Here is a 16,377-nt window from a genome sequence, read left to right as displayed (position 1 = left end):
TATACTTAAAGGCCCCTGAAGAGGTGGGAATAATGTAGGGAGGAGCTACACGATAAATGGAAGAACCATAAAGGGTGTAGAGACGCAGAGGGACCTGGGTGTGCAAGTCCACAGATCCTTGAAGGTGACGTCACAGGTGGAGAAGGTGGTGAAGAAGGCATATGGCATGCTTGCCTTTATAGGACGGGGCATAGAGTATAAGAGTTGGGGTCTGATGTTGCAGATGTATAGAACGTTGGTTCGGCCGCATTTGGAATACTGCGTCCAGTTCTGGTCGCCACACTACCAGAAGGACGTGGAGGCTTTGGAGAGAGTACAGAGGAGGTTTACCAGGATGTTGCCTGGTATGGAAGGGCTTGGTTATGAGGAGAGATTGGGGAAACTGGGGTTGTTCTCCTTGGAAAGACGGTGGATGAGGGGAGACTTAATAGAGGTGTATAAAATTATGAAAGGCATAGATAGGGTGAACGGTGGGAAGCTTTTCCCCGGGTCGGTGGTGATGTTCACGAGGGGCCATAGGTTCAAGGTGAAGGGGGGGAGGTTTAACACAGATATCAGAAGGACATATTTCACACAGAGGGTCGTGGGGGCCTGGAATGTGTGGCCGGGCAAGGTGGTGGAGGCGGACACACTGGGAACGTTTAAGACTTATCTAGACAGCTATATGAACGGAGTGGGAATGGAGGGATACAAAAGAGTGGTCTAGTTTGGACCAGGGAGCGGCGCGGGCTAATTGTTCCTTGTTTCTCGTTTCAAGGCTTCATTCTATGATCATCTTGCTGGTGCCAGTACAGAGCGAGACTGCGGATAGTTGGGAACCTGTCTCGGGGGCAGGGAATTCATATGGTGTTCGTGGAAGTGGAAATGACTAGGGTTGGGAAGCATTTTCCGATCGGGGCCATTGTGATCTCCTGGACTCGTTTCGATCGCCTCAGGGGGTCGGAGAGGAATTTCCCAGATTTTTTTTCACCATATTGGCCCTGGGGTTTTTCACTCTGGGTTTTCGCCTCTCCCTGGAGATCACATGGTCTGGAATGGGGGGGTGGGGGTGAGTTAATAGGTTGTAATGAACAAAGCATCGTAGCTGTGAGGGACAGCTCGGTGGATAGGATATTGGTATGTAGATAGGCTGGAAAATTGGGCGGGGATCCTGGATTCAGGATTCAATCCTGGACCGGGGAGCGGCGCGGGCTTGGAGGGCCGAAGGGCCTGTTCCTGTGCTGTATTGTTCTTTGTTCTTTGTTCTTTGTTCAAGAGTGACTTTCAATCTTAAATTCCTTCTTTATTTGAACTATCATTCAATATGCAAATTCTGCAGAATCTCCCCAGAGAAAATCATCAACATGCATCATAAAGATGCCTGCTAGTTCCTCCTTGTGACACCAATAGAACATTGCTGGCTCTGTCTTTAGCTAAATGCAACCTGTTTCAGCAGGACATATTTCATTGTGAAATACCGCACACTTGACACATCATTCAGTTCATAAACGCTGGTCGACCTTGGCTGAGGCTTATGGAATTTTCTTCAAAACCTCACCCCTGATTAATGCCTTTCTCCCGGCTTTTGAAATGCTCAGAAAAAGTTGAACTACTCTTGGTCCCTTCCAAGGCCAGGGAATGATCCATCACCAAAGATATTTTTGGGTTCCTTCCATAGCCTAATTGAAAGGCACTGTAGCTCCCAACCATTTGAAGTGAATTCACAGAGACTGCCAATCCAGGGCCGATATCAGCTTACAGCTCAGTTGGTTCAGATTTTATGAAGCTTATCATCGATTACTGTGTGATTTTTTTTCATAAATTACATTACTACAGGGACTTTCCACTGCTGTGCTCATCATCACCATATTCATATTTTCACACACATTTAAATTTGCCATTGGCTTATCGCCCCCCCCCCCCGCCCCCCCCCCCCTCCCCCCCCCAATCCGGCCCATTGTCATTGTCCCAGGTTGCATCCTGAAAATTCCTCTCTTATCCCAACTCTCCGCCTTCTATCAGTCAGCCAATCCTCTATCCATGCTAATATACAACCCCCAACACCTTGGGCTCTTTTCTTATTGAGCAGCCTTTTGTGTGGTACCTCATAAAATGTTTTTTGGAAATCCATAAATATTCCATCCACTGATTCCCCTTTATCTATCAGGCTCACTATCACTTCAAAGGATGGTAATAAATTTCTCAGGCATGATTTCCCCTTCATGAAGCCATGCTAACTCTACTTGATTATACTCTGTATTTCTAAATGCTCTGCTATTACATCCTTTATATTGACTCTAACATCCGCCATCATCAACAGAACACTGGATCCCAGAGGGTTTAATTATGAAGAAAGGTTGCATAAACTGTGCTAGTATGTTCTTGCACACAGATGATTGAGGGAGCTGTTTCAGACATTAATACAATTTGATGGAGGAGAAAGAGATTATTTCCTACGGTGTGGAGAACCAAGGACAAAGGGGGTACAATATTAAAACCAAGGAAAAAAATCTGGAAGTAGTTTTTCACCCAGAGATAGAAGTAGAGGGGGCGATTCTCCCAAAAGTGATGAATTGGCAGGAAAACTGTTCTAAATCCCAACTTTTGTCAGTCCAGCTTCTCACCTGAGTCTCCGCACTCTGTGCACTGCAGAGGTCCCAGTCGGAATATCATTAAAAACTCAGGGTATTATTCCCTGATATTCGCACCAGAGTTTGACAGTTTTGGAGTCAGACTCCCCGTTTGCTGGTCAGCTCGATCGCTGGCCAGCCCGGGGCCCCCGCAGTGCTGTCCCTCCAAGCCCCCCACACGGCCCAATCACGGCCCCCACGACAATTCCCAGGCCAGCCCTGACCTCCCCATCCCAGAGTGCCCCAATGTCCACCCCACGCCCCTCACCCCAGCAGATCGCCTCCCCCACCAAACCCCCTCCGGGGTCAGACCACCCCCGACCCCGGTGGCAGCCCCCCCGCCCCAACTCCCCCCCCCCCCTCCCACCGGCAGACCACCCCCACCCCCACCCCGGCCCAATCGCTGCCCTCCCTCCATCCCAGACCGATCCTGTCTGCAGAGTGGCAGTGGTACCCCCCACCCCCCCAATCACCCCGAGGCCCCACCCACAGTAGGCCCTGCCCCCTTGGTACTGTCCGATGCCCGCTGGGCAGTGCCAAGGTACCCTCTGGGCTTGGGCCCTTTGCCCCTTTGACAGTGCCAGGGGGCACAGGCTGACACTGCCAGGGTGCCCATGCTCAGGGGGCACCACCCCCCCGCCGTCTGACCCCCCCTGGGGGGCCCCAATTGTCCCCCTTCGTTCTGGCGGGGTCTCCCACTAGTTCCCCGAATGTGGGGAGCTAGTGTAAACCCCGCTGGAATGAAGTACTCCTAGCAGGGTGGGAGATTCAATCGGGACCTGAAAGTTCCCGATAATGAACTAATAAATTGGGCGGCACAGTAGCACAGTGGTTAGCACTGCTGCTTCACAGCTCCAGGGACCTGGGTTCAATTCCCGGCTCGGGTCACTGTCTGTGTGGAGTTTGCACAGTCTCCTCGTGTCTGCATGGGTTTCCTCCGGGTGCTCCGGTTTCCTCCCACAGTCCAAAGATGTGCAGGTTAGGTTGATTGGCCATGATAAAATTCCCCCTTAGTTTCCTGAGATGCGTAGGTTAGAGGGATTAGTGGATAAAAGATGTAGGGATATGGGGGTAGGGCCTGGCTGGGATTGTGGTCGGTGCAGACCCGATGGGCCGAATGGCCTCTTTCTGCACTGTAGGATTCTATGATCTATGAAACATACTTAAAATACATTTTAAAAAGATTTAAATGACTTACCTGCCTTCCCGCCGGTTTCCAGCGTGGTCTGACTGGTGACTGTCCGCCGGCTCTGGGAGATGCGCATGCATCCCCGGCTCATGCGCAAATCCCGGTTCAAGACCGGCGACGCGCGTCTCCCACCCCGACCTGCCAGAAAAGTTGGGGATCGTGATGGGAGAATCGCAGCCAGAGTTCCCAAAAGAGAAAATGCTGGAAAATCTCAGCAGGTCTGGCGGCATCTGTAAGGAGAGAAAAGAGCTGACTTTTTGAGTTCAGATGATCCTTTGTCAAAGCGGGGTCAAAAGCTTTGACAAATGGTCATCTGGACTCGAAACGTCTCTTGTCCAAAAAGGCTTTGAACATTGATTGACTTTTGTTCAGTAAAGATGCCAAGTGATATGGACCAAAGACAAGTGAATTTGGGGCCAGAATCTCCGACCTCCCCGGCTGGGATTCTCCAGTCCCACTGCAGTGAATGGAGATTTGGCTGAGCGCCACATTCTCCGTTCTCTCTGGCAGCGGGGCGTGAAGGGCTGGAGAATTCTGGCTGGAGTGTGGTTTGGATCAACTATGATTCAATGGACATAAACAGCAAGTTTGAGCGTCTCAGTGGGCTCACCCTCTTCCGAAGCGTTGGATGTAAGCCCCAATTTTGACAGTAAATTCACAATTGCTACCCTTTTTTGTTTGATTTTGCAGGCAGTACAAGAAGGCTTGTTAGAAAGGCACCATACATTGAAGATGATGACCAAGCTAACATCAGCGGGTGTGGTCCAGGCCATTGTCAGAGATGAAGGGAAGTGGTTTGCTGAATCAGATTATCGAAAAGGTGGTAAACCCGAAGGTTACTGAAGAGCTGGTGCGCGATCTTACCGCCGTTCCCGCCACGCTCCCACTGCAGCAAGGTCGGAGAATTTGGCAGCCAGCCAAATCTCCGTTCACTGTAGCGGGATGGGAAAATCCCACCGGCGTGAATGGCTATAACACTCCGGGCCCGATGCAATTGTTAACCGTGATTGTGTGGAAGTCTTTACTCACAGCTGCACTCTATCGAGGTTTATGAATTAACACGGAGCCAGACTCTGTGAACATAATCAGTAAACAAATCCTTTTCACCCAGTTCTTCCAATGCACTGATTTTATATTGACTGTATATTTACTCTTCAAATACCAGTCCCGACAGAATAGGCCCAAGGGGCTGCAGTATGGAGTCCTTGAGTTCAAGGCTTTGCTTTGTCAACTGCTAATCTTATTCTCATCAGATTCAATTTATTGGAAAACCTTCCTACTTTATCTGATTATCAGTTTAGAAATTTCCAAGCCAGGAATTGAAAGCGGACAGTCTGGATCCAGTTGGAATTGAACTTTCCATCTCAATCAGCAGCAAAGTTATTTCCGTTCTTTTCTTCCACTGGTTCACTGGACTTTCAGTGGGAGAAATCTCGAATAGTAGGCACAAACACCATTTACACATTTTAGAATCATCGAATCCCTACAGTGCAGGAGGAGGCCATTCAGCCCATCGAGTCTGCACTGACCACAATCCCACCCAAGCCCTATCCCATAATCACATTTACTTACCCTGCTAATCCCCCTGACACTAAGGCACAATTCGGCATGGCCAATCCACCTAACCTGCATGTCTTTTGGACTGTGGGAGGAAACCCGAGCACCCAGAGGAAACCCACGCAGACACAGGGAGAACGTGCAGACTCTGCACATACAGTGACCTGAGACTGGAATTGATCCCGGGTCCCAGGTGCTGTGAGGCAGCAGTGCTAACCACTGTGTCACCGTGCCGCCCTTTTCTTGAGTTTCTACCAGTTATTCTGTCGAAGTTAGAATCAGGCAGGAGATGCTGTGGCGATGTTCTCCCACTGTTTCTCTGCTGTTGTATCCACTCGATGTTCTCCATTCAATGTGATCAATTCTATCCAGCCCATTCGCTGACCAATGATGTCCAGTTGTACTTCTGAATGATGTGTGATCTCACAATGGCTCTCCTCAGGATCCTTGGGCATGTCTGGATTTTTTTTTCCTTTTGATTCTTTTAACATAATGTAATTCTTACAATTATTTTTATGTCCTGTTGTTTGCCAATTTATTAACTTTATTGCACTATCATATTATGGAAATAGCAATAAATTATGAAACTAAGTTGTAATTTTTGTGATTGTTTTCAATTCATTCAATATTGACATTACCAGCATTTATTGCCCATCCCTAGTTGCCCTTGAGAAGGTGGCGATGAGCTGCCTTCTTGAACCGCTGCAGTGTAGGTGCACCCACCGTGCTGTTAGGGAGGGAGTAGAGAGTTTTGACCCAGGGACAGTGAAGGAACACTGATGTTGTTCCAAATCAGGCTGGTGAGTGACTTGGAGGTGAGCTTGCAGACGTTGCTGTTCCCATGTACTTACTGGCATTGTACTTCTGGTCACGAGATGAGGAGCCACCAGGATGTACCTGTGTTTTTTTATATAGTAAGAAGTTTAACAACACCAGGTTAAAGTCCAACAGGTTTATTTGGTAGCGAACGCCACTAGCTTTCGGAGCGCTGCTCCTTCGTCAGGTGGAGTGGAGAAATGCTCACAAACAGGGCATACTGAGACACAAACTCAATTTACAGAATAATGATTGGAATGCAGTAATGTAGAAACTCAATTCTGTAAATTTTTGAGTTTGTGTCTCTGTGCCCTGTTTGTTCTCATTTCTCCACTCCACCTGACGAAGGAGCAGCGCTCCGAAAGCTAATGGCATTTGCTACCAAATAAACCTGTTGGACTTTAACCTGGTGTTGTTAAAACTCTTACTGTGTTTACCCCAGTCCAATGCCGGCATCTCCACATCATTTTTTTATATATTCAGGGGATGTGGGTATCGCTGGCTGGGCCAGCATTTATTGCCCATCCCTAATGGAGTCTGCATATTCTCCCCATGTCTGCATGGGTTTCCTCCGGGTGCTCCAGTTTCCTCCCGCAGTCATAAAGACGTGCTGGTTAGGTGCATTGACCATGCTAAATTCTCCCTCAGTGTACCCAAACAGGCGCCGGAGTGTGGTGCCTAGGGGATTTTCAGTAACTTCATTGCAGTGTTAATGTAAGCCTGCCTGTGACATTAATATATAAACTTTAATGAACCAGATGGGGTTTTTATGACAATCGACAATGGTTTCATGGTCTTCAGTCAATTCTTAATTCCAGATTTTTATTGAATTTAAATTTCAGCATCTACCATAGAGTCATACAGAAAAGGCCCTTCGGTCCATCGAGTCTGCACCGACAATAACTATCACTAAAGGTGCACTAATCCCATTTTCCAGCACTTGTCCCATATCCGTTTATGTTATATTTCAAGTACTCATCCAAATACTTTTTAAAGGTTATAAGGTTTCCGTGGTGGAATTTGAACCCAGGTCCCCAGAGCATTAACCTGGGTGTCTGGATTCCTAGTCCAGAGACAATATCACTGCACCATTGCCTCCTTCTATCAGTAAGATAATCCCCTATCTATGCGAATACAATCTATCCCCCGACACGGGCTCTTCTTTAGCAGCCTTGTGTGCAGTGAGTGGTGAAGGTGGGGACGGGTGATGGACCTGACGGGACAAATCTGAATATTTACCAGGATAAACACTCAGCGGGATGGAAAGTTCCAGGCTATTAGGAAAAAGCAGGAGAGTGGGACTAATTAGACGGCTTCTGTTCTTCCTTATTGTCACAAAGCTGTCAATATCAGAATGAGAGGGTTTTTGGGCATCTTCTGGATAGAGACTTACAGGTGTACGCAAGACTGCGTTATACTGCGTGTTATATATTCTTTCATCTTTCAGTGTGGTGGATCTAAATGGATACCGTCCCGGGCTCGCTAATTTGATTGAAATGATGTTTAAATTAAATTGAAATTATTTATTTACTGGCGTGAGGCTGATCTCGGCAGATCTCCAATGCCGGTAAGATTGCGAGAAGTGAGAAATCGGCTCAAACCTGTTTTCTCGGCCTCCTCATTATCTCACCGGCTCGCCCAGTCTATCGGCCGGCGGGGTACGATGGTAAGATTGCTCCCTTAAGGTCTAAGCTAATTTCACAAACACCTTGGAGTTTCTGGCCTGGGACTTGACAATGAGGTGCGGGCCTCAGAGTCGAAGCGTTCAAAGATGTCGACCACGAAGGAGTTCATGGCACTCATGACCTTAGATGAGATCTGGGTGGAAGGGTGGGCCTGGGTCAGCACCCGGTACACGCTCTGCTTGCGAATTTTCCTCCACTTCTTGAGCAGCTTCTCGGTGACTGGAGTCAGCGACTGTTTGGACACCTTGTGGGGTGCATCGCCCTTAGCCACAAGCTCAGGCAGTCCGCTCCACGTTGACCACCTCGAGGATCAACTCATAGACCTCCATTGCTCACTCGTTCATCAGTCCCACCCTCATCTCTTTCATAAGGGCAGCAGAGGATGGTTGACAGAAGGCTGTGTTGGATTTTTTTTGGCGAGAATAGTGTAATTAGAGACTATTTGAAGAACGGTGACTTAAACCAGTTAGATAGTGACAGGTTATAATTGTCCATATTTGGCCATCTGGAACTCTGATATCTTTATCTTTTCACCACTGTTTTGTGAAATGTGAACCTTTTGATTAATGAAAAAATAAAGTCGATGTTATTGGCACAGACTCTACTGGAAAGAAAACAAGATATGGTTCTGGCACCTTGCTTCCTGATGTGGAGATGCCGGCGTTGGACTGGGGTAAACACAGTAAGAAGTTTAACAACACCAGGTTAAAGTCCAACAGGTTTATTTGGTAGCAAAAGCCAATAGCTTTCGGAGCGCTGCTCCTTCATCAGGTGAGTGGGAATTCCCACCCACCTGACAAAGGGGCAGCGCTCCGAAAGCTTGTGTGTCTTTTGCTACCAAATAAACCTGTTGGACTTTAACCTGGTGTTGTTAAACTTCTTACCTTGTGATGCACCATTGATTCACGCAAAGACTCGCTGTTGCGAAACAACAGGCTTTTATTAATAAAGAACTGGAGCACTCCCAAACCGATAGCTAATCCGAACAGAGGCAAAAGGGGCGGAAAGCAGCCACCTTTATACCCAGAGAAGGGTGGAGCCCCGGATTGAGGCAGCAGGGGCGAGTCCAGGCATATCACATAAACAGACAACTATAGTGGTTCACCACATTCACCCCCTGTTTAAAATAAGTTCGGCGGGGGTGAGGTGGTGGAACGACAGTCACAAGTTATTGATTCAAGTTACAAGTTCAGTCTCTCCGGGGGCTTGATCTGCCTCTGCGACCGTCGCAATGTCAGCCGTGGCGCCGGTTCAGGAGGTCACGGTGATGGGTCAGACGCCAGTCCATAACCGGTAAAGCCGTCCGTAGCGCCTTCAGACTGCTGGGTGTGGGGAGGCTGCTCCTGGGGCTCAGGTGTGCCGTACACGGGGGCTAAATGAGCGTGCTGCGACTCTGGTGCATCATGGACAACGTTGGGAGGTGGGGGTGAGGGGCCGTGGGACGTAGTACCTGCGGGGGCCAGATCGCGAATGGAGACCGTGTCCTCCCGCCCGTCGTGATACGCCACATAGGTGTATTGGGGGTTGGCGTGGAGGAGCCGGACCGTTTCAACCACGGGGTCCGATTTATGGATCCGCACGTGCTTTCGGAGCAGGACAGGGCCTGAGGATGTCAGCCATGACGGTAGTGAGGTCCTCGAGGAGGACTTCCTGGGGAAAACAAACATTCGTTCATGAGGGATGGCGTTGGTAGCCGTGCAAAGTAGTGACCTAATTGAGTGTAGAGCACCAGGGAGGACCTCTTGCCAACGGGAGACTGGAAGACCCTTAGACCGGAGAGCTAATAAAGCGGCCTTCCAGACTGTCGCATTCTCCCTCTCCACCTGTCCGTTCCCCCTGGGGTTGTAGCTGGTGGTCCTACTCAAGGCTATGCCTTTGGAGAGTAGGTACTGGCGCAGCTCGTCACTCATAAAGGAGGATCCCCGGTCGCTATGAATATAGCTGGGGAAACCAAACAGGGTGAAGAGGCTGTGCAGGGCCTGACGACCATGGCCGAGGTCATATCCGGGCAGGGAATAGCAAAGGGGAACCGCGAATACTCATCAACGACGTTGAGGAAGTATATGTTGCGGTCAGAGGAGGGGAGGGGGCCTTTGAAGTCAACGCTCAGGCGTGATAGAGACGGCCATCCGCCTCGAAGGCAGTGTATTGGCGGTCTTCCGGGCAGATAGGGAGCTGGCGGTATGCAGACTTCAAATCAACGGTGGAGAACACCCGATATTGTGCAATCTGATTGACTATGTCAGAGATGCGGGGAAGGGGATACGCATCCAGCTGCTTGTATCGGTTGATGGTCTGACTGTAGTCAATAACCATGTGAAGTTTCTCCCCAGTCTTAACAACCACCACTTGGGCTCTCCAGGGGCTGGTACTAGCCTCAATGATCCCCTCCCCCAGGAGGCTTCGCACCTTGGACTTGATAAACGCTCTATCTCCAGCGCTGTACCGTCTGCTTTTGGTGACAATGGGCTTGCAGTCAGGGGTGAGGTGTTCAAACAGCGAGGGAGGGGCGACTTTAAGGGTCGAGAGACCACAGGTGGTGCGCGGTGGCTGGTCTGTTAGCTGTGGATTTTGGACAGAGATTGGGGGAAAAGGCCCATTATACACGATGGTGACGCTCCCAAGGTGACACATGAAATCTAGCCCCAGTAGTACGGCAGCGCAGAGCTGTGGCAGCATGAGGAGCCTGCACTTCTCGTACACCGTGCCCTGTACAGTCGGAGTTGCTACACAGCAGCCGAGGACATTCACCGACTGGGACGTCGAAGCCATAGAGATTGATTGCTGCATTGGCAGTACTGGCAGTGCGTAGCACCTCACCGTGTTAAGGTGGATAAAACTCTCCGTACTCCCACTGTCAAATAAGCAGTTAGTAGTGTGGCCGTTTACCTTGATGTCCATCATCGACCAGGCGAGTTGGTGAGGCCTGGACTGGCCCAACGCGACTGAGGCCACTGTTGGATCAGGCGATGCGGTGGACGGTTCCCAAAATGGCGGCCCCCGTGACTCGGCTGACGTCACCCAAGATGGCGGCTCCCGTGGGTCGCACGTGGCCGATGATGTCCAAAATGGCGGCACCCGCGGATCGCACACGGTCGATGGTGTCGAAGGCAGTGCCTCCCGCGGATCGCACGCGGCGCTCCTGGTCCTGGGGGCCGATTTTGCCCCGCAAACTTTCAGGTCATGACCCTTCTTATCGCAGCCAGAGCAGATCGCGTCTTTCGCCGGGCAGCGTCGTCGTGGGTGCTTCTCCAGGCCGCAGAAGTAGCACCTTGGGCCTCCGGAGACTGCCGCAGTGGTCAGTTCGGTGTCGGGACGGGGCGTGGCGTAGGTTTGCGGCCCTCCCAGGTACAGAGATGGCTGCGGTCGCGGTGTCCACGGTGCGCCCTCGTGGTCGGGGTGTAGGCCTCGAAGTTCCGGAAAGCCACCTCCAGCGAGCCGGCAAGCTCCACAGTTTTCTTCAGGTCTAGCCCACCTTGTTCCAGCAGGCGCTGCCGGATATAGGTCGACCTGATGCCCGCGACAAAGGCATCTCTGATCAGGTCGTCAGCGTTTTGGGCGGCTGAAACGGCCTTGCAGTTGCAGGCTCTGCCGTGTGCACGCAGTTCGCGCAGGAATTGCTCAGTCGATTCCCCGGCTGCTGTCTGTGAGTGGCCAGCAGGTGTCTGGCGTAGACCTCGTTCGGCTGCCGGTTGTACTGGTATTTGAGGAGGTCGATTGCCTCCTGGTAAGTCTCTGCGTCTCGGATCAGCGCGAAGACGTGAACGCTGACGCGGGCGTGGAGCACGTGCAGTTTGTCGATGTCGGTTACGACGACGACGGCGGAGGAGGAGGCGATGAAGGTCTCAAAACAGCGCAGCCAGTGATCAAAAGAGTTTGAGGCCCCAACAGCCTGCGGCTCCAAGTCCAATTTGTCAGATTTCAGGAGTTGCTCCATCCCAAAATCTTTGTTAATAAAATTGATACACCATTGATTACGCAAAGACTCGTTGTTGCGAAACAACAGGCTTTTAGTAACAAGAACAGAAGCACTCCCAAACCGATAGCTAATCTGAACTGAGGCAAAGGGGCGGAGAGCAGCCACCCTTATACCCCGAGGAGGGCGGAGCCCCGGATTGAGGCAGCAGGGGTGTGTCCAGGCATATCACATAAACTATCACATAAACAGACAACTACAGTGCTTCACCACACCTTGCTTCCTGCCAGGGTCAAGATCAGCTGCCAAGTGTTCTTGGAACTAAATGCTCAGGAACTGGACAATGAAGAAGGTTTGGACATTCTCTTGTGATTCATGGATAAAATTTAGATGAAAGATCACTAACTGAATACCCACGAGGCTCGGATGGACTTTGACGAATTTAGAAAAATGGATGATTCTACCACAGAAGATTACATCATGGAGTTTAATCAGCTAAAGACAAGATTGCAGAGATTCCACTTGGAAATTCCTAAATCAGAACTTCCCTTTAAACTACTGGACTGTGCTATGATTTCCAACATAGATAGGATCTTGGCTTTAACCAGAGTTAGATTCAAAGAGAGATACACTTTGGGATTTTTAAAGATTTCTGACCATTTCTACACGGCAAATGGGCCCTTCAGCAGTAATTCAAAGATGGAGGGTATGATGCTTGTAGCATTTCGTGACCGTTTGAATATAGGGCCCAAATATCTGCACGAAAGATCAATTTCAAATAAGAAGTATGAAAACAGAAACCCTTTGAGAAAGATAACAGGAGACCGGGATTGGGAAATCGCAGAGTAACTAAGGGGTGATCAACAGGGGCTTCAGGTTTGACAAGTCCTTCAGTAGAAACTGGACGGGTTACACCTGTGCAGGACAGGGACTGATGTCTGAGGGGTGTATTTGCCAGAGTGGTTGGGGACGGTTTAATCCAAAATGGCAGAGGGATGGGAACCTATATAAGGAATCAGAGGAGAGGGAATCAGGGACAAGAGCAAAAGACAGAAAGGGAATTAAAAAAGCGATAGGCAGAGAAACCAAGGGCCAGAATCAAACAGGGTCTCAGTGAAAAATAATGGGAATGGGACCAGTGATGTTAAAAAGGCGAACCTAAAAGCCTCGTGCCTTAATGCATGGAGCATTCACAATAAAGTAGATGAATTAATTGCACAAATAGATAGAAATAGGTATGATATCGTTGGGATTACGGAGACATGGCTGCAGAGTGAGTAGCGGTGGGAACTGAACATCCAGGAATATTCAGTATTTTGGAATGACAGCTAAAATGGAAAAGGCAGTGGAGTTGCATTGCTGGTTAGAGGGGAAATTCACACAATAGTCAGGGAGGATATTAGCTCTGATGATGTGGAATCTGTATGGGTAGAGCTGAGAAACACCAAGGGGTGAAAAACGTTAGTGAGGGTTGGATATAGATCCCCAAACTGTCATGGTGATGTTGGGAATGGCATTAAACAGGAAATTAGAGATGCATGCGATAAAGAAGCATTTGTAATTATGGGTGACTTTAATCTATATGTAGGTTGGGCAAATCAAGTTAGTCACAATACTGTAGAGGAGGAATTCCTAGAGTGTGTATGGAGGTCTGGATTTCTGGACCAATACGTTGAGGAACCAACTAGAGAACAGGACATCCTAGACTGGGCATTGTGTAATGAGAAAGGAATAATTGGCAATCCAGTTGTGTGAGAAGACCTCTTAGGACTGAAAGACCATATATGATAGAATTCTTCATTAAGATGGAGAGTGATTTAGTTGATTCTGAGTCTAGGGTCTTGAATCTTAATAAAGGAAACTACGGTGGTATGAGGCATGAGTTGGCTATGATGGAATGAGGAATGTTACTTAAAGGGATGACAGTGGCTAAGCAATGGCAAACATTCAAAGAGCACATGGGTGAATTGCAACAATTGGATTTTCTTGCCTCGCACAAAAGTAAAATGGGAAAGGTGGCTAAACCATGGGTTACAAGGGAAATTAGAGATAGTATTAGATCCGAGGAAGAGGTACACAAATTAGCCAGAGGAAGCAACAGACTGGAGGATTGGGAGCAGTTCAGAATTCAGCAAAGAAAGACAACGGGACCGATTCAGAAGGGGAAAATAGAGTACGAGAATAAGCTTGCGGGGAACATAGACTGACTAGAAAGGTTTCTATAGGTATGCGAGGAGAAAAAGATTGGTGAAGATAAATGTTGGTCCCTTCCAGTCAGAAACAGGGGAATTTATAATGGGGAACAAAGAAATGGCTGACCAACTAAATTCATCCTTTAGTTCTGTATTTACAAAGAAGGACACAAATAACATACCAGACATATTGGGGATCACAGGATTCAGTGAGAGTGAGGAACTGAAGGAGATCAGTATTAGCAGAGAATTTTGTGCTTTCTATTTTCATTCAGAATACTATCATATTCTTGCTTTGTTCTTTGAACGTTTTGTGATCTTGCTGTTTCTCCAAGTCCCATTTCAAGCGAGTTCTTTTCAACCCTGTTTGAGCAGTCTCAATCCCGTCTTCTCTCGAAAGTTTCACAATTTGTTCTAATCCTTCAACCAATTTGCACAGGTTCTGAACTATCTCAGCCCAGTTCTCAGTGGATTTCGAATCATCTTTGGCAAACTGTTGACTTGCCTTTCTTCCAACTGATACATCTGGTATAGAATCACCGACTAGCATTGTCACATCAGAGTCTTTGGTCACTGACTCAGAAAGATTCACTTGCACTATCCGCATTTCTGGTGACAATTCTCAGTATCAGATTCTGTGAGTATTTCAGTTGTTTTCTTATTGTTGCTTCCTGACTTGGATACATCAGTAATGTTACTTCAATCAGTTCTTTGCTCAACTTGATCAGTAATAAAGCCGGTTCCAGAGACTGGATAAACATCCTTCTGACATCATCGTGAACAAGGTCACATGATTTAAATGACCATTCTCTGGAGAACTGAGAAATCCTCACTCTGCTGCTTAACATCCAATGGGGAACCCCCAAGAAGCCGAACTCCAGGCTGACAGCCTGCTCCTTAAAGGCTGCTTCTGCTGGAGGATTTCCTACCACTGCCTGATGAAGTGGCCCAGTTTCTGTGTACCTGCTTCATCTTGTGGTGCCAGCACCAACTGTAAAAAGAACCAACTGTAAAGGGTGGCACGGTGACACAGTGGTTAACACTGCTGCCTAACAGCGCCAAGGACCCAGGTTCGATTCCCGGCTTGGGTCACTGTCTGTGTGGAGTTTGCACATTCTCCCCGTGTCAGTGTGGGTTTCCTCCCACAGTCCAAAGATGTGCAGATTAGGTGGATTGGGCATGGAAAGTTGCCCTTAGTGTCAGGGGGATTAGCAGGGTAAATACATGGGGATAGGGCCTTAGTGGGATTATGGTCAGTGCAGGCTTGATGGGCCAAATGGTCTCCTTCTGCATTGTAGGGATTCTATGATTCTAGGAACTCAACAACTCCAGCTGGCTGCAACTGAGTTCCTATGGGAAACAATTCTTCATTGGATATTCACATGAACTAATATTCATTTTGTGTGGTTTTTTTCACTGCTATTATCAAGATAAAACTTTTATTTTTCTATTTCCCCTCATTGTGTGTGGGTGTGTGTGTAGTGGAGGGAGGCATTGCGAACACTCCTCCTTTGGGGTTTTGAATGTGAATAAACTAACCGCCTGAGTTTATCTTCGTGATAACCCCAGGACTTGCATTGACCTCCCTGTAGGCATCGTAGAATATGAGCTCTCTGATGATTGGTAATTACCTTACCAGGTGGAGCTTGTATGGCGAGCCCTTTATAAAGCAGGCCCCTGAGTGGGTCCATTATTGTATTGCCCCAGTTGAAACCTGTTTATGTTCATCACAGGATTGTAGTTTTGCTTTACTGTTCCATTACAGCTGACTCCTGGATCACACAAACTGAGGGTTTGGGAAAACAGGCACAGCCTAAAAATAATTAAAAACATCTCTACTTATAGAGAATTGATGAGAGAAAAGAAGTTCCGTTTAACTGTTCCTCCTGTCCATAACAACCTGTTGGTCACTAATGTTATGTAGTGGCTGGGAATTACTCAATAATTGCAGAAAATACAGAAATTTATAGATAAAATTCTTTATTGAATGTGAAAAATATACAAAACATCCATGATCCAAACTGGAACTATATAAACAGCCTCGACAATAATATTCACCATCCTAAACATTCACAGCAGTAACACAGGTCTGGATGATCACAGCTCTGTTGGACGGTTAGATAGTCACAGTAATTATAAAAACCTGAAAAGTCACAGGACTAACTAGACATCTAGTCAGTCTCAGCAATTAAATATCTATGCAATAAAATTGACTATAGGTGTAGAAGCTACATTGATTTATATTTTAGTGAATGTCACAAAATGATTCAGAATGTGCAGTTTATGGCAGGATTTTTGGCAGAGGTGGCCCACCAATGGCTTAGCAAGCCTGTCAATGGGATTTTGTGTTCTATTCACTACCCCCCCATCCCCCCCCACACCCCCCCCCGCCCCCCCCACCCCGCCCCCCCCC

The 16,377-nt window shown here is 48.2% G+C and overlaps 1 protein-coding gene across 1 annotated transcript in view; it reads left to right on the top strand.

Moving 5' to 3' along the window:
• LOC144488673 (glutathione hydrolase 1 proenzyme-like) overlaps window positions 1-5,951 on the top strand; it is a 60,276-nt gene extending 54,325 nt beyond the window's left edge. The window contains exon 10 of the mRNA XM_078206760.1: window positions 4,489-5,951. Coding sequence (XP_078062886.1) covers window positions 4,489-4,641 — 153 coding nt within the window. The 3' untranslated portion in view covers window positions 4,642-5,951. The remainder of the gene's footprint in view (window positions 1-4,488) is intronic.
• The last annotated feature ends 10,426 nt before the right edge of the window (window positions 5,952-16,377 follow it).

The sequence above is a fragment of the Mustelus asterias genome, unplaced genomic scaffold, assembly GCF_964213995.1.
Source record: "Mustelus asterias unplaced genomic scaffold, sMusAst1.hap1.1 HAP1_SCAFFOLD_1760, whole genome shotgun sequence".
NCBI classification, from domain to species: Eukaryota; Metazoa; Chordata; class Chondrichthyes; order Carcharhiniformes; family Triakidae; genus Mustelus; species Mustelus asterias.
The sequence above is the reverse complement of the archived record's forward strand: the minus strand, read 5'-3'. Positions and strand labels throughout refer to the sequence as shown.